The sequence below is a fragment of the Haliaeetus albicilla genome, chromosome 21 (genome assembly GCF_947461875.1).
Source record: "Haliaeetus albicilla chromosome 21, bHalAlb1.1, whole genome shotgun sequence".
NCBI lineage: Eukaryota > Metazoa > Chordata > Aves > Accipitriformes > Accipitridae > Haliaeetus > Haliaeetus albicilla.
The window spans coordinates 16,683,044-16,706,183 of record NC_091503.1 but is presented as its reverse complement, the minus strand read 5'-3'; the positions used below and the strand labels follow the sequence as shown (position 1 = coordinate 16,706,183).

The 23,140-nt window shown below is 37.6% G+C and overlaps 1 protein-coding gene across 3 annotated transcripts in view; it reads left to right on the top strand.

The window, feature by feature from the left end:
- The window catches only part of SLC35B3 (solute carrier family 35 member B3), a 37,511-nt gene extending 14,603 nt beyond the window's left edge, over window positions 1-22,908 (top strand). The window contains exons 6-12 of one of the 3 annotated variants that reach the window (XR_011329138.1): window positions 369-466; window positions 3,286-3,378; window positions 3,786-3,897; window positions 8,224-8,293; window positions 11,259-11,384; window positions 16,706-16,905; window positions 19,834-22,908. Coding sequence is in view for 2 of the 3 variants with exons in the window: in XM_009926349.2 (XP_009924651.1) it covers window positions 369-466; window positions 3,286-3,378; window positions 3,786-3,897; window positions 8,224-8,293; window positions 9,413-9,563 (524 nt within the window). In the remaining variant the exon portion in view is untranslated. Of the gene's footprint in view, window positions 1-368; window positions 467-3,285; window positions 3,379-3,785; window positions 3,898-8,223; window positions 8,294-9,412; window positions 14,591-16,705; window positions 16,906-19,833 lie in introns of those variants that run through there. The other 2 variants (XM_069809061.1, XM_009926349.2) reach the window with 2 other exon arrangements.
- The last annotated feature ends 232 nt before the right edge of the window (window positions 22,909-23,140 follow it).

Sequence of the window (23,140 nt, the reverse complement as noted above, 5' to 3'; positions counted from 1 at the left end):
ACTCGAAAGAGTACGTTCTTTGGTTATTTATCTTCGTTAAAAATACCTTAATAAATGCAATTGACATTCTTTCACTCTTGTTACTATGAAAACCACAGCTGGCTTCTTTATAGCAATGTCCAGATGTTCCTATCAAGCTTAGAGACACACAGTGCTCAGGGGTTAACTGGTGGAGGGAGTGGGGGTCGACACTGCTTTATAATGGTATAATGAAATAGTTTTGCTGACATTTAGAATATGGGGGGTGGTGGTATTATTTTTCTACTCCTGAGATATTTTTTTTTCAGGAGAAGTACAGAGTGGGTTTTTTGTCACTACTCTGCTGATAAATATTCTGAATAGGTTTTTGTTTGTTTTTCTTATATTAGGTGTGGTCCTAATATCCCTTGCCCTCTGCGCAGATGCAGTTATAGGAAATGTACAGGAAAAAGCTATGAAGTTGCACAATGGTTCTAATTCAGAAATGGTAAATACCAGATTTGCAATTTTAAAAGAACATGTTCTCTCAGAGACAAGGCATACAATGACAAAACATGAAACTTAATCAGCTTTTCTTTTGCATATGTAAAGAGCTCTTGGTGTGCTGTTCCTGGGGCTTTCTGTTTGTTTGTTTGGGGGCTTTTGCTGGCTTTTTGTTTTTTAACCTTTCAAGGGTGCTGCTTTCTGTGTGCAACTTCAAATGTATATTGCAGCTACAGAAATACTCATTTCTAGTAACAATATCTTTGTCTACCCTGCAGGCCTGAAATCAACAGGGTGTTTTCTGTATGATCATGCACTTAAACCCTGCAAAATATAAACTGTTCTTCTGGTATAGATGAACATGTGTTTACATGGAACACATTGCTTTTCTTGCTTGCTAGACTTCTAATTCTAGAGTGTGCTAGCATTTGAGAGGCAGCCTTTTTTGAAGCTTTTGAAATCCGTAAAACTCTGACTTTCAGAATGGGTGAATATGTGTGCTCCTGATTCAGTGAAATACAAAATTTTGAAAAAGTCTTGCTCGCTATTTTTTTATATACATATTTGGAACACAGATTATCTGTTCATATGGTCTGACTTTTTTTTCTTTTTAGACAAAACTTATGTTTGAATTTGGCATCTTTTTCTCTAAAGTCAAGTAAATACAAGAAAATCTTCTCTTATAACAAACATTATTTGAATATGCCATAAGTGAAAAAATTGAAATTTAATTTGCATATTTGACATTTAACTAAAAAATCTAGTTTCTCATTTATGAGAATAGCTTCATAAATGGAGAATAAATTAGTTAGAAGGAAGCTTCCTTTAAGGCTGAAAGTGATTTAGGTTGGCTCAAGAGTTTGAGCTGCAAGTTTCTAGAACGTGGAAGAATATACCTGAACGCTGTCACTGTATTCTTGTTTTTATTTTTGTACTTTTTCTTGGTGTTCAGTGTTGACTGCTGCTGGAGGCAGAGATTTTGGCTACATGGACCTCACCTGACCCAATGCAGCCTTCTGTAACTGTAATCTCTGAAATTCAAAACAAAGTATAATCTGTAACTCTTGCCCACTTTGCATCTTGCCAACAGTCATCTGACAGTTGTTAACTGCCTTACTTATGAAGCTCCTGTTATCTCCAGAACTTTGCTTTTTATTCTGCGTTAGTCTAACAAATGTTGGTCTTCGTATTGTATACTCATACTACTTGTAGAGAATCACTGTAGTGAATAAGGATATAAAGGTTTTGTTTGAGGCCTAGAGATTACACTTCAGGATTTTGTTCAGAGAATTCAGTGCAGAAATACAAGGAGAATTTCAGAAATCATTTTTCTAGGCTTGAGACTGTGGGTAAAAATTTAAGACATCTTCTGAATCAGAGATCATGTTTAATGGACAGTGATCTGGAAATAAAATTCAGTAAGAAAAGAACCTGTCATCCACAGGATCTCTGTTTTGTTGCCAAATTTGGAACTTGCCCTGGATTAAGCAATTATGAAAAGAGAAAAAGATGTCTTGCGGCTGAAATAGTAAACACTGCTCTTGAAGGTTATACCTGATTTTGCTTTGTGTGTGATTCTAAGAAAGTGACTTAGATCAAACTGCCTAACAAGGAACTAGCAATGTAGTGCTCATTCCTGGTTGTGAAAAGTGAGGTCTTTGGGTAGTTTGGGAGAGAAGTTGGATGCAGAGGCAAATGAAGAACTAGAGATGAACTTTTGTGTATATAAACACTAAAATAAGAGCTCTGAAGATCAGGTGGTGGTTTTTTAAGAATTTGAAAGCAGTTCTGCTCTTGAATATATATATTCGTTGTCCTTTATTGTAGGGCAGTGATGTGTTCTGTTGTCTCATTGTATTGTTACCAATTGTTAATAATTGAGCAAATAATTGGGATAGTATAACACGAAAACAATTCATGAAACCTGTGTCAAACAAGTAGGCCTGTAATTGACACTGAGTTTTTAAAGTGTAGGAGATCAGAGTGTTCTAGCTAGTAATGTGTAGAATAGTTCTGCTCACTGTCTCCCTTTTTCACAAGAAAAGGCCACTAAATGTTGGCCAAACAGCTGAATGCTTCCCACTGCATGGGAGGATGGTTGGATGGGCAGTTCCAGCTTCTATTGTTGCCTCTACGTGGGAAATAATAGGATGAAGATTCGTTTGTTGCTGGATGAAGATTCTTTTGTTGCTGGATGAAGCTATGAATTAAATAAGAGTACAGGCAAAATTAAGAGCTTACCTGTTTGCTTGAGTATAGTCTGTTCTGAGTACTGAACTTAGGCCAGAGCTCGTCGTATTTGAAAATCTTGTATTCTACAACCATAATGCAGGTGCGCCATGTACATGAACTGAAGTGACACAGATGAAACTTAGGTGACAATTCTGGCAGCTCGTGATGATTACATGCTACCCTTTGAACATTTAATGTAATATGGATCTTTACTGTGCAGGATAAGTAGCAGAAAACAAAATACATTTAACATATTATTCAAACTATTAAATTACATAGTTGTGTGAAGTTTTAATTAGGCTGCGAAATCCTGAATTTAAAGGATTTACCACAGTCAGCATTGACCTTGGGATATTATTAACTGACTAGCTTACAAAACTACTTTTATGTAGTTGTGGGCAGGAAGAATGTCTCTAACACTTTTTCACTGTACAGCAGCTATTATAGAAATCCTAGTAAAAATATCTTCAAACGCTGCAAATTCAACTCTGAGAAGTTGAACATATTAATAGGGCCAAGTATTTGAAAGCATTTAATTTTGTACTCTTGTAAAGTATGATCTGGTAATTATTTTCTCTTAAACTATTCTAGGTTTTGTATTCCTATTCAATAGGTTTCGTGTATATTTTATTTGGATTAACATGCACTAGTGGATTAAGCCCTGCAGTAACATTTTGCTCAAAGGTAGGTGTAAAGATTGCCTTTTTTCAATGAAGAACCTCATTGGAAAACATTGCTCTGTATGCTTTAGAAAATCTCACCACTTCTCTAAAGTTGTATTTTTGTCACATAAACCATTTAACTTGTATAATTCATATATTAAGCAAGTTGCTACAGTCTTTGATGTATAAGATAGGGTAACATTTTAAAAACTAAAATAAAATCACAGGACCAGACTTATAAGCTTATAATTTCATTATTATTTTTCCATTATTTAACTAAAATTAAATGAGGATCTTTGCATGAATGCATTGTTGAACAGCTTATTATTGCTCAAGCAGTTGATTAAAGTCTGTAGTTTTATGTCATTTTGCAATACCTCAGGGTTTGTTTTACATTTTCCTAACAGGCTTTTTTTGTTGTTGTTGCAGCATCCACTTCAGACTTACGGTTATGCATTCCTTTTCTCCCTGACTGGGTATTTTGGCATATCCTTTGTTCTAGCTTTGATTAAAATCTTTGGTGCCCTTCTGGCTGTAACAGGTATGAACAAATGATATCTTTACTGCTTTTGGTATAAAAACATAAAGTAGTCCTATTCTATTATATGCTATTATATTTGTTTCTGTTCTTTGTGCTGACTGATTGTGGCTTGTGTAGCATGGATCTTCACCAGTAGTGTGCGTCTGAGATCTTCCTGGTTCTTTCTGTGCCACAGTTTCAACCCTGAAGAGCCTGTTAAGTAATCTTGTGCGTATAGCCTGTGCTGTGTTTTAATGCAGAAACAATGCTGTTCTAAACAGAGGAATTGCAATGGAAATGTACAGCAAGGTGTAAGGAAAAGACAGGTATTATCTGAAATATGGAAGGAAAAGTAAGGATGTTCCAGTAAGGTATAGTAGGCAGTGTCATAGTCTCTAAGCGCAGAATTTCTGGAGATTTCCAACAAATGGTATTGGTAGAAAAAGAATGAAGGAACTCCTCCCAAAGCTTCTGAATGTCCATACACTCTCAGTGGAACGCCGCTATAGCAATGTTAAATACGCACTTCAGTCTCAGTTCAGAAAGAACTTAAGTGGAACAAATGCTGACTTTTGTGATGGTCTTCTCAGTTCTTTTTATTAAACTGAAGGGAATAAAGGACATGTATTAGTTTTGGAAGCCAGGATTTGAACTAAATAAACTTCTGGTGAGCTGTGTAACAGCTGCTGTATTATCTTTAAATTGCAATGCCTATATTCATGGGACAGGTACAAGCCTGTTGTTAATGACAGAAGCAGACTCTGTCTAGTCTTTCAGATCATCTTCTGGACTTCCGATATAATCGTCCCACAAAAAATGGAAGCAGTCATGTTTTCTGTTAAATGCTTAGTACAGCTTATGACTGTATCAACCATGTCAGAAGAAACAAATGTAAAGAACTCTGAGTTATATGTTGAGAAGATTTGGGCCACTCACTGGTGTATCTGCCAGCCACACGTGAATGTGGAACAATATAAGTCCCTAAAGTATGTCAAAAGTTACAGGAATCCATTCCAGGCGAAGAAAGTCACCAAATACCATCTTGTCTGCTCCTGTGTTAGTACATGCACAAATAAAAAGTTTCTGTCACGTGGTGTTTTCACCTAATAATATAATAATTTCCTAGCAATAAATGCAAGTCAGACCTATCTGTGCTGACATGCTCCAGGTATATGTCCAGGTGGATGAGGAAAAGGAGGACACAAAGCAAGAGGCACTCACAACCATTATGGATTTTCAGCCTTTAGAGATATTCAGACTTGACTGTTATCCCCTATGCAACTGGACATATTCTTCATGTTGAGTAATCAGTCATCTGGAAAAATCATATGGAGAGACTGAAATCCTACTAGCTGAGATTGGCTCTCTGTGAATAAGGGAGTCACTGAGTATAATGAGTCTCAGTGCTGTACTGGGAAGTAATGTCATCTGGTTATGCTTGGTCTTCAGTAATGCATTGGCTGATGTGTGCCTTAGAAACAATTAAAAGTATTAAAACTAAACAAATTCTGTGTGGAAGGGCAACTGTATAGCTTCAGAGAAGGAAGTGTGTTCAGAGCCTATTGATACTTTGTCTGCCTGATATCCTTAATGGAAGAAGCAGTATAGAATCTGATTAAATCAAAGGAATCACTAGTAAGACAGATGCAACAGAAATTGTGGTTCAGAAATTATTTGTACTAGTTCATTGTGGCTTGCATCTGTATTTGTGAGGCTGTGGCATATTTTAGTACATGGCATTACATGGGTGAGGCAAAGCTAGCTACAGCCAAATGACATAACTGTATTACAAGTGAATGCTTTTAACCTGTATTATTATGAGTTTGTAAAAGTCAAGTGACTGAAGTGTTTACATATCAGAATATTCTCAACTGTTGGAATAAGGGGAAATGACTGCTGTTCATTTTAACAGCAGTTAATTGTAATGTTAACATTTTTCATGTATCTAACAACACTAAAGGAAAAGTCTGACACTTGATCATTTTTCGTCATTTTCCTGTACACCTGTTTTCAGGCTGTCCCTAAAATTATTACTCATTACTATATGCAGCTGCTATGTAAAATTGTTTGTCTGTAGAAAATGGTTGCTTCCGAACTTAGAATGTAAATTGAGTGTATTTTTCAAAAATCAACCATTGCCCATTTAGCTTTTTCTATCATTTCTATAGTAGTTATAGTAGTCTATCAAGAACAGTTACACCAGGCTCGTTCCTTCTTCAGGTTACCTTTTCTTAAACTGCAAACATGAGTCACAAGGGCCTTGCGGGGAAGTGTAGCAAGATGCCATGGAGCTACCTTCCTCTGTTCCCTCTACCCCTAAAAGCTGCTTTCCATCAGGTGATGCTCTACTTCATTCGCAGCAGTGGAGAAGAAAATATAGACAATTGTCTTCTGACCTGAGAATTGCATGCTCTGCTTTCCTGTTAATTATTTCTCTGCAGCACTTCTGTTTCATGTTTGTTTTTAACAAAGTTCAGTACGTCTCCTGACTGGAAATTGGCCCAGATGAGTGCCTTGGTTCATGTATTAAAATAGCTTTTTAAAAAAAAAAAAAAAAGTCTTACTGTGCTAAAAAATGTTTTAAAATGCTGTGGAATAGCAAACCCTTCCCAGGTTTTCTTATGCCTGACCTTGACAATCCTAACACTTGAGCCCTTTCTGTCTTGCCTGTAGCAATGTGAAAATGTTTATTGTGCCTTGGAAGAATACCGCATTCATTACTGTCCCTCCCACCCCCCATCCACCCTCCCCCTTCTTGGAGGGGAGTGGGGTGAAAGAGTTTAATGAAAATTGTATTTCTATTAGCAGAATGAGAAATTATCAGACTTAATTGGGAAAAAGAAGAAAAGGCACTTAATTTAGAAGGAAATGGTTACATAAATATTTTAATTAATAACTGATTTGAAAGAACAGAAATAATCGTAATTAGAAAAACTGAAGTAATTTAACCATTTTTTAAATTATTCATCTGTAAACTGTTTTCTAATTAAAACTCAATTTTCTTTTTCATTCCCCTTTAATTTTTCATGTAATAGAAAATAATTTCATTTGATGCTCATAGATTTCTTAAAATGTAAGGAAAATTGTTACTAAAAAGTTGAGATTGGAGCAGATGAAGCAATGGTGAAGGCTGTTTCCTCCACTACAAAACATGCTTTTAAGTAAATATTTGTTTACGGGGGAGCGTTGAGGAGAATGAAGCTTGCTTTACTAGCCATAAACAGCGTGAAAGTACATCCGAAGTCATTAGTCACTTTTGTCAGTATGTTACAGTAAGACTAATGTGGATGTAGTTATACAAGTAAGGCTTTCCAGTATGGTGTAGTAAAAAGTACTTCATGGTAAGCAAAATATTTTCTGTTAATAAAAAACGTAGTTTTCTTTAGGTGCAGACAATTATACTAAGGTCTTTCTTGAGAAGCCTGCACTGTCATACCAAATATTACCTTCTTGGGCCCTTAACCTCTATAGCTAAACTTGTGTGCCTGGCTGCATTGTTACTTTTTTCTTTTTAAACATTTTCTGTAACTTTTACTCACTTACTGATTTTGTTTCAGTGATAAACCATGCAAGTTTCCCAGTACACAATTTGCTAGCAACACTGTATTTTTATTCATAGCGGATAGGATTGTAATTGTTCAAATAATTGTTGGCACTATAGTTAATTTGAGAGTAACCCAAACAGATAGTTTACTTCCATTTTGGTAACAGGAGTGTGTTCTCAACTCTTCTTACTACCTTGATTCCTTCTAGTGATAAGATCACATGTAGAATGTCTCTTAATGGTTTTGATGAAAACTTCCTAATGCAGTCGTTGAAGTCGGACATCCTTGGTCTCTTAGGTTTCTAACCAAAACTGCATTTCTCTGCACTGTTAGGTAACAAGATGATTATCCCATTCCACTTAAAAATAAAGCCCAAAACACCGTTGAACTGTAATAACAAGAGGTGGAAATGGCAAGAGATTTGGTATATCCGAACAGTGATACCACTTTTTTCTGCTTTAACAGATTAGTTTATACCATCAGTTACTTGCAAGGATTGTTTGTTGCTTTAAGATATTGTGAATTTATTAAATAGCAAGTCTTGTTCTGGAAGTTTCTCTGCTGCAGATACTATGGCTGGAGCTGATACTACCGACGCAGTGTACTTGTTTCAAACAGCGTATGGTTCTAGTGCTGTTTTGCACTGGACTGCTGCTTTTGCAGTCTGTGTTTGCACCAAGGATGATCATCATTTTAGCCAGATACCTAATTATGTAATGAGGTTATCTACTAATATTGAAGCCTATATTACGTTCTTTTGCTGTAACTGAATTCTTAAGTAAATATTTGTTTTCCTCTGCAGTAACAACAGGAAGAAAAGCAATGACCATTGTGCTTTCTTTTTTGTTTTTTGCAAAGCCATTCACATTACAGTAAGTATTTATGGTTTTAAATGAGTTTTTATATATTTTATAAAAAATCATGTTCTTGATCATGGAAATATAACAACAGTAATTAATCATATTCAGGCTTTAATGCTTTTCATTTCGTATCTTCTACAAATGTTGGCAATCTGCTGTAAATATTGACTGGCTGCTTGATGCTAATCATGCTAGAGAAAATAGTTTCCATTTTTCTAAAGGTCTGGAAGACAAGCTATTCCATGTGTTGGCATTTTTTTTGTTGTTCTTTTAAGAAAATTCTTGCATAATATCTAGTGCTTATGATATTTAATAAATTGATGGGGTACTTTCTCTGTGGAGGAAGATTTGGCTAAAGGAAGGTACTTTCTCCATTACAGTATTTTTTCCCCTTTTATGAGCAGGTTTGAGTTCGTAGCTAGCCCTTTTAAATAACTACAAGCTTCTATTATCTTGATGTATTAAATTGCAAGATTTTTTGAGCTTGGGTTTCTTCCTTTTTTTTTTTTTTCTTTATTTCAAGTAAGAGCTTACATTGAAAAATGCAGCTAGGTTGCTATATTGATACTAATTGCTTCTGGTTTGAAACAAAATAGTATTCAATTTTATTGCTGTGTATAAATTTATTTGAGATCTAAGAACAAAGCTTACAGCCAAATGCCCAAATGGAATTTACTCTTGATGCTTAAAATAATGGAGAGCTGAAACAAAAAAGTGCTTACACTGGGAAGTATGGATATAAGACACTGAGTGAGAACACATTTTGGACCAGTAATAGAGAGTATAGTGCTCATAACCGTAGGAAGCAAAAACATACTAAAACACCTCAGGACTACTTTATTCATGTGAGAAAGAACAGCTACTGTTTAGTTATTATTTAACTATAAATGCACCTTAATAAGCTCTCTAGCCAGGATGGGAAAAGGAAGACTGGAAGTATAGTAATAATAAAGATTCAAGCAAATTCTTTCTCAGAGTACGCTAATTTGTGGGGGTGTTTTTCCTTAAGCTATTCTCTACTTGATGTAGGGGCTTTATTTTTATTTAATCCACAAATATTGGTATGTAATCGCTACAGATGAAGTGCTAATGGTAACTTTTTTTTTCCTCCTCCTCTCCCTCCCTTTATAGGTACGTGTGGTCAGGCTTACTGGTTGTCCTTGGTATATTTCTTAATGTTTACAGTAAGAATATGGATAAAATCAAATTGCCTTCACTGCATGGTCTTTGGAAAAAAAGTGTGGAAGAAAGGAAAACAAGGACGTTATCACAAACTGTATAGACAGTGGTTTATGCCTTGTCTACACTATGACTTATTATTTTATTGGAACAGTCTTCAACTGATTCACTTTCCAAAGGGAACATTATTAAAACCAAAGGAGCTGAAGGCATATTGTCTGCTTGCAGATTGCTATAAATGCACATTTTTGTGAGCCCTTTCTTCAGAGCACTTGAATTCATCATAAAAGGTGTTGTAGGCCATTGTCCGATGGCATTTTCAGGCAATGAAGGACAGCAGCTCCTGGCAAACTGCTGAGAAGCTGCACTCCAAGTGGGGCACAGTAGAAGACCAGTTTGGGCATTTTAATAATATTGGCCATGTGGCTGATCTGAGATGAGTTGTTCTTTGTTAATTGTCTAGGCGGGGTAATTTAAATGTAATACTGTATTAATGTTTAATGGAACCTAATCAGCAACTGGTTGACCAAATTGCAGTTTTAAACGTGGAAGGTTTAGAATATGGTATGTTGTCACTCTTTTTCATTTTAAATAAAAATGTTGGGGTTTTTTAAGTTATTGATTAAATCATCACAGAACTTGGTATTTATTGTAATAATTGAAATTTCTATGGAAATTTTATGGTGTTACTCTTTTGATTATTGCTTGCAAGTAACAAAAATGAGATTGAGTTTGTGCAGTCAACACCCATGCATTTACAAGGGGGGAATGTGCTTTTAGGCCTGAACAGGTTGAGAACACAGAATGAAAAAGTCATGATTGAAACAATGATGTAAGAAGCTGTTATTTGCTTATTCTGTTGTGAAATACAAAATTTTTAGTGGCCTGTGGCCCTCCATATCATTGTGGTGTAAAGAGACATGGAAGTCCTCTAAATTAGCGTCATCAAATCAAAACTCTTCATTTTCAATATTGGAGTAAAGAATAACAGCATCTGCTAATGTATATGGAATGTGTATTGTGTCAGCCTGTGTGTGGTCCTGCGATGAACTTAAGAGGATTAGGGTACAGATTACAATTTTCTTTCTTTAATGACAGGAGAAGACAATGTACTTACTACCAGTCTGTCTTTTCATTGTGAATTTAGGAAGGCTAAGTCCATTTATCTCTCCATATGTTCATATTCAACTCACTTTTGAATCACTTGCATCTCTTTCATTTTATATATTTAACAATAGCACTTTAAAAATACTAATCACCTTACAGTTCATTGTTCTCATGTGGTCATGATTTTTTTGTTGTTGTTGTGTCCCTTAGATGCATCTTGGTATGTGTCCTTTCAACTTAGACAAAAGTAAATTGGGTAATAGAATTGTATGGTCAGGAATAATATACAAAGAATTGAAATATCTCAAAGGATTGCCATGTGCCAAAAATACTAGGCTATGAAAGTGTTAAAAATGTGCAAAAAATTTTTCAGACATTTAGGAAGAATTGCTGTTCCAAGGAGCTTGTAATCAAAGCACAGACACAAAATGTGCCTTAAACTTTGCTTATTGAGTTGGTAGCTAGCATATGCCATATTACGTATGTTATTAAATAGAACACGGAATAACATAGCCATCTTAGCACAACAGGACAAATAAGTGGAGTGGAGAGCTGCGCTAATGTAACTGCACTGTTTCCAGCAGTCAAGCTATTCTGGTGTGTCAGCAAAGCCTTTCAACCCATATACACCCCGTGTTGCCAAGTTAGGAGAATTTATTGCGTGTGACAATTTTGTTTTTTAAATTCCCAGCTGCTGCATGATTGATTGTGTCCTGGATGAGGTAGAGAGGTGTGAATTTGACAAACATGTACACCTTGAAAGAGAAGGATGGCCTGCCATGGCTCTCCATTTTCATGTTGCAGCCAGAGTTTTATGGTAAGATATGAAAAAGGGTTACAGTTTCAAATTTGATGCAAGAGTGCATTTGACCAAGTCAAGGGGATTGATACATGTTTCTTTCCCTGTAATGTTTATCAACTCTTACATTTCCTTGCATTCTTTTCACTAAATGAAGTTTCTCTTCCAGTGAGGTTAACTTACCTGTCAAGCTTAAAATAGGGATAGTTTTTGAACCATTGAAAAGCAAGTAATTATGGAACACTTACTGCTCTGTTCACTAGCTTGGTGGAACTTGGTAATTAGCATTTGAGCATCGTTTTGACAATTTTTCAGTCTCAGTTTTGCCATCTGTAAACTGTCTGTTGCTAAACTTTATTGAACTTCTGGAAACCAAATTACATGAAAGCTACCATACATGCAGAAAGTCATAGTAAATATAATTTGTTTGGCATCTGTTTTATACAAATAGATGAGAAGTCACTCCCAAAGTTTCTGACTAGAATTCAAATGTAGTATGTAGGTTGCCAAACTTTATATAATCCATTTTGTCTCTATTTTCTCTCTCTGGAGAGTGTAGTGCTCACAGTTGACCATTTAATTTATTCTCTGTTGTATACAAGGCTGAGTTAATGGAGCACACGTTAGGGGAAGTTTTGATTTATTTTTTTATGAATTTTCTTTTTCTTAACTATAGAAATGTATGTTTTGTTTTACAGGTATACTTTAAAAAATTATTTTTATACACAAATGAATATGGTAGGTTTAGTGTTAATAGCATAAATTTAAAAGCCAGATTTTTATTTTCATAGATGTGAGTTTAGTACTTGCTAATCAACACTATGTAAGTGTGTTAAAGAAAATGCACACACAAGTGAGAGTACTTCATAATTTGCCACCTGTCATGGTCTGCACAGTTTCCTGCTTTCATTGAGACATTAAGAAAACCTTTGTTTCAGTGGATTGCTGTTTGTGGGGGTTTTTTTTAATAGCTTTATAGTGCATGCAAGTAAGAGAACCTTAAAAACCTCCAAGTGTTCTTATTACAAAATTTTGTTTTAGGATCTTCTGTACTGTATATGTATGTTAGGTTTGTGTTGTCTATGAAATATGAATTAAGGGCTTGGCCACAAAGTAACTGTAAATTCTTCATTTTTTGTGTAAGAGCACTTACATTGATTGGGGTGTTGGTTAACCCTTCCCAAAGTTGCTATGTAGGCTGATCATAATAACTTTTGCGTTTTATACTCATTGGCTCCTGGATTCTTTACGGTAGGCATTATGAAACTACAGAAAAAAACATTCATTCTGTTACTATAGAATACATTATCTAAATATGATGTGAATTAGTTGCTTCTTATGCTACACAACTTTCTCCTCTCTACAGAAAAACGGTGGTGTAAGAATTAGTTATAATGGGATTGAAGTTCACACCAAAATGAAGGCTACCCAAGGTCTCCATTGGTGTCAGCAGTCTACCTCTGTGACCCCCTCTGCCTCCTGTGGAGGATGGAGGGAGCTCTGCTTTTCTAAATTAGTATGCGTTTACAGTTGCTTTCACATTACATTTTTGCATTTGTTTGCCGAAGTAATTGACTGTGCAGTGGATTTCTTCAGTATTTCAGTACGTCAGTATCATCAAACTGCTAATTATTCAGATACCTATATGTGAATACAAGTGTGGAAGAACTAATGCTCTGAACCCACCCTGAAACCTACAGTGTTTCCTGGTACTGCATTAAACTTTTTCTTAATAGTGTTTTACCACTCATGTGCTTTGAACTTACCAAACATTTTAAGCTAAAACTTAGGCACATGTCATTCCTACTTGTCTGCCTGACTTCCTTACTTGTCTTTCTTACTTTTGGATGCTAACTCCCTTTTTAAGATGCTCTGTTGATACACTATGGATTGTTTCAGGTTTCTGTTCCTGCATTTAAGGGCCCACATCATACTCTTACAAATTGGTCACATTCCATATTTTCTGCTTCATATCAGTTATGACTGTCTGGATAATTTTTAAATCCTTTTTTTCTCCATGAAAAAATCTTTCCTTTTATACTTTCCATTATATTTTTTGAAAGGTCTTGATGAGTACATGTATGAGTTAACTCCTAGACCTCATTCCATCTTTCAGGAAAACCTCTCTTCTCACTTGCTTGCCTTTGAGAACCAAAGGAAGAGGAAATAAATTACTGCAAGTGCTCTTTTTTCTTTAAGTGCCTTCCTTACTAACCTGATTTGTCTTAATTGTTTCTTTTATTTCTGCCTCCCATGCTCCCAGGCACAAACAAGCCCTTCTCTCATGTTTGACCACTGCTTGTTCAGTCATGAAAACTTTTTGAATTCTTTACTGTTCTGAAGAGGTATAGAATTGCATGTATACTCTGGAGGGCAGGAAATAATAAGTAAACTTCACAAGTTAGGAAAGTAATTAAATGGATTCATACTTTTTTTTCTGGAGGGATTTTATATATGGTTTAGGTAATAGCTCAGAATTTGTTAGTGGAAGGGTTTTTTTTTTTTCTTTTACATTTTACCTGTTTAAAAATCTTTATATTAATTTTAATATTTAATATAAAACTCCTGACTATTCAGGCAGTTTATAGAGATTAATTTTAGTCTTGCCTATGAGGCAGAAAAATCCTATCTCCATTTCACTGATGAAACAGAGATGGTAACTTGCCCAAAGTTGCCTTAAGTCTGTGATGAGCAAGGAATAGATCTTAATACCCTGAGTTATTCTATGCCTCAAGTCCAACAGAGCCCTTCTGTACCTGAAATGAAACAGTACCAATGTAATCTCAGTTGTCTTTTACCCCGGTATCAGAGATTTTAAACTGTTTCTGTTCTGTGTTCTGTGATAGTATAATTTAAAGCAAAATTAAGACAGCCATAAAATAGGCTTCCTGCATTTTGTTTGAAGCTTCTTTGCATTGTGTACATCATCTTGTTGATTTGTTCTGTTTTCTGTGAACACTGCTATGGAAACAAGCCAGAGAGAGTAGCAGTCATAGAGAAGCATAATATCCTTCACTTTCAGGTGACTGGTCCGAATTTAGTTCACCTTGCTACTGGTCAAAAGCTGCTGCTATTGGAAAACTGTGAGGAATTGTCATAATGTGAGGAATTGAGAAAAATGATGTCATGCTGGATCTGTATCTTTTTGCCATTCACTTGTAGAGAAGCAAAGACAGTAACACAATAAAGAACATTCGTGCACAAATACTCAGCTTAGAACATAATGCTGACTTAATGCTTCTTTTCTATTCCTGGACAGTTTCTGCTGTTCTGCTGTTTTTTCTTGAGGTGTGATAGTAATGTAATGCTTTTCTACACTTTTGGATATTTAATTTTTTTTCTTTGTTCAATTTCTCAGTTTTATGCTTCCTCTTCTTAGGTTTTCTATTTCAAGTGTAAAGTTTTACCTTGTAATTTACATTACACTTGTAGTACTGTGTCCAGTTCTGGGCTCCCCAGGACAAGAGAGATGCGGGGCTACACAGGAGAGAGAGAGCTGGGACTGTTCAGCCTGGAGAAGAGAAGGCTCAGGGGGATCTCATAAATGTGCACAAAATACCTGATGAAGGGTGGGCACAAAGAGGATGGAGCCAGGGCCTTTTCAGTGGTGCCCAGTGACAGGACCAGAGCCAGTGGGCACAAACTGACACCCAGGAGGTTCCCTCTGAACATCAGGAAACACTTTCTTACTGTGAGGGTGACCGAGCCCTGGCACAGGTTGCCCAGGGAGGTTGTGGAGTCTCCATCCTTGGAGATACCCAAAAGCCATCTGGATACAGTCCTGGGCAACCAGCTCTAGCTGGCCCTGCTTGCGCGGGGGAGGTTGGACCAGATGACCTGCAGTGGCCCCTTCCAACCTCAATCATTCTGTGGTCATAGATCTTATGAGCTTTGTCTGTCTAGATTCTAATACTTCCACTTTTTTCCAAAGTGTTAATAAACGTACTTAAAACAAATATCTCTGGCTTGGCTACAGTAAGTCTGCTGAAGCTGAAGAAGCCAAGCTGACCAACACCCAAGAGTGTGATGCTAGCTGAATAGTGAGTAGCTTCAGAGCACACTCCCCTTGAGAGAGAGGTTTTCATTTGGTAACTGTTGCTCAATGCGCAATGAGAGTATCTGAATCTCTTAGAGCAAATGCAAGGAACTGGTAGATTAAATTGATGCTGTCAATGCAGAACTATTTGAATGTATTCATGAAGGAGTTCAAAGTTGCTTTTGTTTTTCTGCATTTAGCTCTTGCAATGCTATTGGGTTTTTTAGCACAGCATCTGATCTGCAGGCAGCTGTTAGAAGTGTTACTACACCACTTGCTGCCTGTTATTTGTCAGTGTTTTGCATGAACGTGAACAGCTGTGGTAGATGCCTTCATACTTGTTCAAAACCCAGGTATAAATTCCACTTAAATACAGTTCTGTAGTATCAGGCATTTACTCAAGTGTATATATGCAAAAATCTCTATCATATAGCAGTCCTAGTTCCATATAAAACTGAAGCAAAATTGCTATGTGAAGTTCAACACTTGAACCCCAACAGCACTGGAACATGTGCACACACAATAAATGCTGCTGTTAACCATTACACAATAAATGCTGCTGTTTACCATTGTACGATCTGTCACATGGTAATCTGCTGTTTACCTGTAACTGCAGCAGTAAAGGGAAAATTGATGGAATAAATATCCCCTGGGCTCCTGTTAGTATGGTACATCTGAATACAGAGTGTTGCAAGTTTGGCTTCGGCTGCAAACCGTCTCGTGGAATAGATGTGGTGACAACATGTTCTGGGTGAAATACCCAGTCAGGCAGGGGAGGGGGCTGCAAGACAGCAGGCTTTGGATATGTGCAAAGTCTGGTTGATTCTATGCTGCCAGCGTGCCTGCTTTGCTCTCTTGTTAAGACGGCAAGTCTATCTGTGCTCAGCTTACTGAATTTTCTAGGTAGCACTGGCATTCAACTGGATTTACCAAGGCACATCTTGCACGTGGTTTAAGAAGAGTGTTTGTGTTTGCTGCCTGTGAAGTGTACATCTTGAGGAAATGCAGACATCCCAGAAGTCTCTAGCATTCATAAGAAAATGGAAGGTGGTTTTTAGATTGAGGTGAAGTAAGGGGCTCTCCCTGTTCTCCCCAGGAAGGACAAACAGTGCTGTTATACGAGAAAGGTTATAGCTTCAGTTACAGCCTGTGAAGCAACTGGTGAGTTGTTCAGTAGGCCTATAAAATCATCTTTGGGAATTCAGACACATTTATAGGATCCATTTACTGGTACCATTTGCAGAAGAATGAACCTTTCTTGACAGGCTGCTGTTCCTATTTTTTCACTTTTGCCTCATTCTAGTTTCCTGAACTCCTTTATGTTTCCACAGCACTACAGTAACTTGGCACTCAGTGCTAACATAAATATGGATATAATCAAACCTCTGAAGACAAAAGTCTTTTTCACACTGTTGTCCACAACTGTGGAAAAGGAATGATGCAGCAGTGGCATCTCGGTAATGAAGCACTGTGAAAGCTCTGCAGCGCAGTCTCGTGGATAACGTGATATTGTTGGCTGCATACTACAGATGTGCTTCCTCGTTGCATGCTTCTCTGTGACTTCAAAACCTGCAAGCTCTCATGGTAGTTCCATTACATGAGGACTATCGCCGTGTTTGCAGGACAACGCATTATAGGTAGAGAGCCCTCAACGCAAAAAATTAAGAGCACTGCAGGCTATGCTTAGGAAGCAGGTTATGTTACAGGCTATCTGTAGAATGTGGAGGCACTGGTCTAGTGGAAGGTGTCCCTGCTTGTTGCAGGGGCATTGGGCTAGGTGGCCTTTAAAGGTCCCTTCCAACCCAAACTATTCTATGATTTTGTGATTCAATGTTCACAAAGAGGATTTGAGACCCCTGAAAGACTTTAATGCATAAAGCAGAGTTCATACAGGCTTCAGGCAGTGACTAAGCAGAATTTAAGCTCTTCAGGCTTTAACATGCCTTTAATCTTTTGGTGCTCTAGCCTAAAGTTAGGATTATTTATTTTGTGTACCATCCAAATTTTGGTACTGGAAAATCATTTTAGTAAGAAATATGCTAAAAATTGCCCTTAATAAGCAGTTCAAGTTAACAGCTGGTAGTATTCTATCCGTGGTTTACACCACCCTGTGCAGTCCAGCTAAAAGTAAAATCTGAATGTGCTTGGCTTCTTCAAATGAAGACTGTATTCTTGCTGTTAGGTAATATCACCATCCTTGAATTTAACAAAAGAAAACAAATTCTACATAACTACATAGGTAAGAACTGATTTAAAAGTAGCTAATCCTTACTATGTATCATACCTGATTTCCCTGGACTTCTTATCCTTAATAAATGGCTCATGCCTGGGTGTACAAGCTTGGTTTGCAAACTGCATCTTTCCTGGTATTAAAGCAGCCTGAGATTAAGCAATCTTGCTTGCATGCTTGCCAGGGATGAGACCAGTTATTGCCTAAAGCTTTTGGATCCCCAGGCACATAAGTAAGAGTTTGTGTCCACAAATCTCTGTGACATGAGACTCAGAAAACTGCCACACAGTAAATTCAGTAGAAACTGTCTGTGTGCACACACTTCTCACTGAAAAAAAATAAATTATCTCATACGTATTGAGCACATAGATTGTTACTGTGGAGTACCTGACAGTATGAGATCACATTCTTCTCTGTCTTGCAGTAACTTTCACGTGTCTGTGATCTGAACTCCATTACATTTTTCAAGAAGCTGGAGTAAATCTGGGACTGAGCGGAGAGATACAGCTGTACTTCCTTGAATACACGTGTAGCCTCATAACCTCAGAACTCTCTTTACAAGAAAAGGTGGAGAAAAATCATAGCAAAGTCCCATTGCTTGTAGAGTCTATTAAAGTCCAACTATCAAAACGCCAGTACCAGTAGTCTGTGAGTTGCACACTGCTATAGGGGTGAACATACCCTCTCTCTGCTAAACCAGTTAATGTTCAGCATGAATTTATACTTGTTATATTACCCTGCTGATAAATAAAAGCAACACATTTTTCTAACAGGTGTAATTTCATCTCAGTTAATGTGTAAGCTACATCCTGACTCTCTCAACTCTTCATGAATGTGTATAGTCAATTGATGATTTGTTTTGACTGTGTGGAATAACTGACACTTATGACTCTAACTTAATTTAGTCTCTTTGCCTCTGGAATGCTGGTATCCAAAAGCAAGCGAAGTGATTTACTTGGATTTGTTACTCAGAAGTCTGTGGCTGACACTACTGCAGATTATTTTTTAAACAATGGATTAATAAAGTTCTGTTCAGTTACGACGCCCTGTTTCTCCACAGTTGTCTATAAAAATCTATATTGTTAGTTTGCAAGAAGTGCAATAACTACAAATTCGTACAAACTCTATTGAACATAGTGCATTGCACAATGTGCCATAAAACCTGTTGACACATATGACCAGCATGGACTGCAGATCTATTGTTATTTCACTGCAAGAAGACTGTAACTGCTACTTACATTTCAGAGGAGAACAGAAGCCTCAGAATAACAGAATCTCACATGTTTGGGATTTCTTGTTGAAACAGAGGAGCTAGTGCTTCTGTTCTGCCAAAAAAAGAACATCTTTCCTGAAGAAAAAGCAAGTACTTGAGACCTTTCCTTGTAAATGAAGGACAGGGTACTACTATGAGCTCATATGTTTAATATACATGAAATTAGGGTTTTATGTGGAATAACTAACAATAATTAATCATTTTTTTAAAGAAACTGTGAATACAAATAGAGATTTGTAGAAATTCTTGAAAAGCAAAAATGTACAGATTACTACAAAAGAAGATCAACCGGCTCCTCCCTGGGGCTGAGTTTCAGCAATTTAAATTCATTCAAACTCAACAGCCAAGCTGAAGCAATTTGTGCGTATAGTATTTGGCTTGGGCTGAGGGCAGATTTAATCCTTAGGGAAAGTGTAGGGAACATTTTGGTGGTAGGAGAGGCAGAGGTTTCTCCAGGAAAACAAAACCCAAGGAAGAACAGCTTGCTCTTAATGGAAAATACTGTTTGATCTAAAATGGGGTGTTACATTTTTAGTTAATGGCATTATTAAAAAGCCAAAAGAAACAAAGAGCTAGACTGACAGAAATGCTGGAACAGGAGACTTCTATCCAGTGGTCTAGTTACCAGACCACTTGTCTTGGCTGCTTTTCTTGAGAAGGCTGTAATGTTGCCAGAGATGATACTAATTTATAGAGTAGGTTCAAATATGAGGGTGCAAAAATGGAAGGACACTATCCCCCCACATTGCACAACATAATCTAGTTGGGCATTTTTGTAGCTAGTAGAGAAGTGAAATAAATAATAGAATTAGGTCTTATACAGGTTTTCTGTAAAAGGTGCATTGTATCTTACCAGTTTTACAGGATGAAATTGAATTAGCACATTCACAAATTATTCTGTTCAATTTTATTCTTTATATTTCCCTAGCATTGTAGCTGGAGCATCAATACCTGAGAATCTGTTCCTTACACTTCTGTGAGTCCTCCAAAGTAAGGCTGAGATGGCAATTTAGCAGGACGTCAAGAGTGCGTACTTGATGTGGAGAAATATTGGGTCCTGTTTAACCCATCATTTAGAGATCTGGCCACTCTGAAAGTCCTCTAAAACAGCAAGTAAAGGGGAAAAAAAATGTCACAATACTAACTTGGTTTTGTTTGTTCTCGCTCTAGACTTTTTTGGAGTAGGGGACTGCATGAGTGTCGGGTTTTTTATTTTTTAATGGTGTCTTCATTAGGAGTATTGAGTGCTAGTACTTTATTTGAGTTTCTTAATTGGCATTCACGTAACAGATTTTTAATAGTTTATCCTAAGGAAAGTCTTGAGCTAAATTAAAATTAAGTTCAGAACATAAATTTTATGAGGAACTTGTAACTATCCCCAGCCAGAACAGTACGGTTTGCCACTTTACCCTCCCCCCGCTCTCCCCCCGATCCCCCACACCTTTTCTCTGCCTTGCATCCAGGCACACAGAGGATAAAACACTGGAGGAAAATGTACAGCATTGTTTTAAAAGTGCTTAATTTGAGCAGCTCAATTTGACGTCTCTGTCATTGAATAGTTATAGCTTTGTGCCTCTACAGGGCCGAGGTGAGGCTGAGAGCTTTAGTTACGTTCTCTGCTTTGTTGTCTTGTAAGTGTAACCGTAATTGGATTTTCTGGATTTACAGTAGTTGGTTTAGAGAAAGTATCTGAACCACCTAGCTACTGCTGTTTGTGTTGGGGTGACACGTACCCAGCTCTGCCTCGCTGGTTCCAAACAAACAGCCCTGCAGTACGAAGTTGTCCTCGTCGTGGGAAGCGCACAGGAGCAACGGGCCGTCGGCTGCACGTGAAAAATGACAAAACATTTCTCCCCATTTCACAGAAAAAGAAGAGGGGGCGGCTGACACAGGAATGCCGTGCAGGATGGTCTGCTGGATCCCAGCCTGGTGCCTTTATACCGTAACTGCTGTACTTCTCTTCGTTAGTTTTATAGGTTGCACTTTTGGTCGGTGGCTTTATGCTGCTCTTTTAGGAAACGGTATTGCATGGCTTTATTCCCATCAGCTGACAGAGATGTAAGAATTTCATTAGTTTGATAACTGCTCTCATTCTGGCTGATATAACTTGAAAAATGTAGTTTGAAAATACCTTCCAGGGCTGCTGTGGTGGCCCAGTTAGGGCTGTGTCAGAGACCTCAATTCATTTCATAGCCTTTCAGTCCTCTGGATGCCACGTTCACTAAGTGGACTCCCATAGGTTTCTCCACAGCAGGCAGAAGGGCAGCCGAGCAAAGAGCTTAGTCAGTACTTCAGCAAATGTTTGGATACTTGCTGGAGATTCTTCAGGAAATGCTTCTGCTGCAGTAACTTCCTAAGGCCGCCTTAATTAGCACGCAGGCTTGCAGCTTTCTCTATGCCAGGATGCTCTCTCCCAGCAGTAAGATGTAAGTAGGTCCCTTTCCCACCTCGATACAAAGGGAGACGTGAGTCTCTCGGGCAACGTGACCCCAAAGCAGAGAACTCTCATGCTCGTCTGTGAGCTATGGATTAAAATGTTCGCATGCTCAATTTCATTGAGGGGAAATAATGTTCATGTCCGGAAAGCCTGAGTGTTCACAAAGTAAAATTGATCTGTACATCCCACTTTCCAGACAGAGAACACAATTACCCCATGTGACTTCTGCATGCACTCAAAATGCCTTGACTAGCTACCGTCGAGCACCCAGCTCCTCCTGGATAAACAAGAGGCTACAAATTCATCACAAAAATTGGCAAATAATGTTGAATTATAAATATATTTGAGAAAATTGTACTGCATTGACTGACAATTCATTAAAAAAGAGGAGTTGAAATTGATCAAATGAATTGTTTGTTACTAATTATTTGCCTAGTGCTAGCTGTGATGTGAGACCTTGAGGGGGGGAATAAATTATCTTAATGAGGGATTAGGTTAAGGCATGTTATAAATTCTCATTTCAAGAGCTAACCCCACCATTAATATATTTGCCTATAACTGTGAATCTTCTTTAATAGCTGCCTGTCTTCTTTGCACTGCATAAAATGTTCCTCCTTTTTAGGTCTGTGTTCTGAAAAGGAAGTATGTGGCCTCCCAGATTTTATCTTCTTTAGAAACCAAAGAAATACCTACGAGGAAATAACAGTAATGTAGACTGTAAGTTATGTTTCAGTGTGGAGAAAGAAATGTTCAAATCCCAAGGACAGATGAAGTACCAGATACCTTTTACTGTGAGCTGAACACATCCCTGCTTTTGAAAACCTCATTTGTATAGTGCATGTGGCCTTAGAGGTGCAGTTTTCCAAGTGAAATAAGGATGGAGAAATGGGGATAAGCTGCCTTATACAACTTGGAAGGGAAAAAAGGAACAAGGACACATATGGTGTTTCACTTGTTGTAGAGTCAAGAGTTGCCTTTTATGATCCGAACACTGTACAAGCTCATGGTGGTAATGTTTGTCTCAGACTATCCAAGTAACAAGGATTTTAAATCTGATCTTCCTTCATTACGTTTCTGTAGCCACATTATTATCATACTTAATTATTATAACTGCTATTAATAATTCATAGAAAAATCTGAGACAGGTAAATCATAGGCCGATTGAGATAGGGACCATTTCTCTCTCTGTATTTGTGCAATGTCGCGTAACTCTAGACACTACTGCAAGATAACGACCATGTAATAATAAAACATTATGTTTTTCTCTCCCTGTCTCTTTCCCATTTTCATTAGTTGTCCTCAAAAGTGCTTTTAAAAGAAGGGGCTTATTATTGTCTGTATATCTACAGGCAGGTCAGCACCCACGGTCGCTCAGCGGGCCAACGTGGCAATCAGCGCGCAGACACACGACCGCCCGTGCCGTGCCTCACGTGCATCAGTCCTACGCGTGCTCTTTCCCTTAGGCATTGCTTCCTCCAAAGATCAGCAATGCTGGCTGTTTTGTAAGTCGAGGCTGGAGAAGTAGGAGGCCGTATTAGGTGGCCTTGCCTTTCAGTGAACTCGTTTTGATTCAGAATTTATTTGATTGAATTTCCTATGTATTTTTAAGGCATGATACAATGCCTCAATTTCCCAAGAGCTTTAGAGCACTTTTTAAAACGATACTTTACTTGCCGCCTTTTTGATTTGTCAGATATCCGCTGCTGTTTTTTACAAGTTACCTGCCTCCTCCTTTCTGCAGCGCTTGCTGTACAATCGGTTAAGCCCTGGGAGCACACGGGAGATGATACACTGTCCA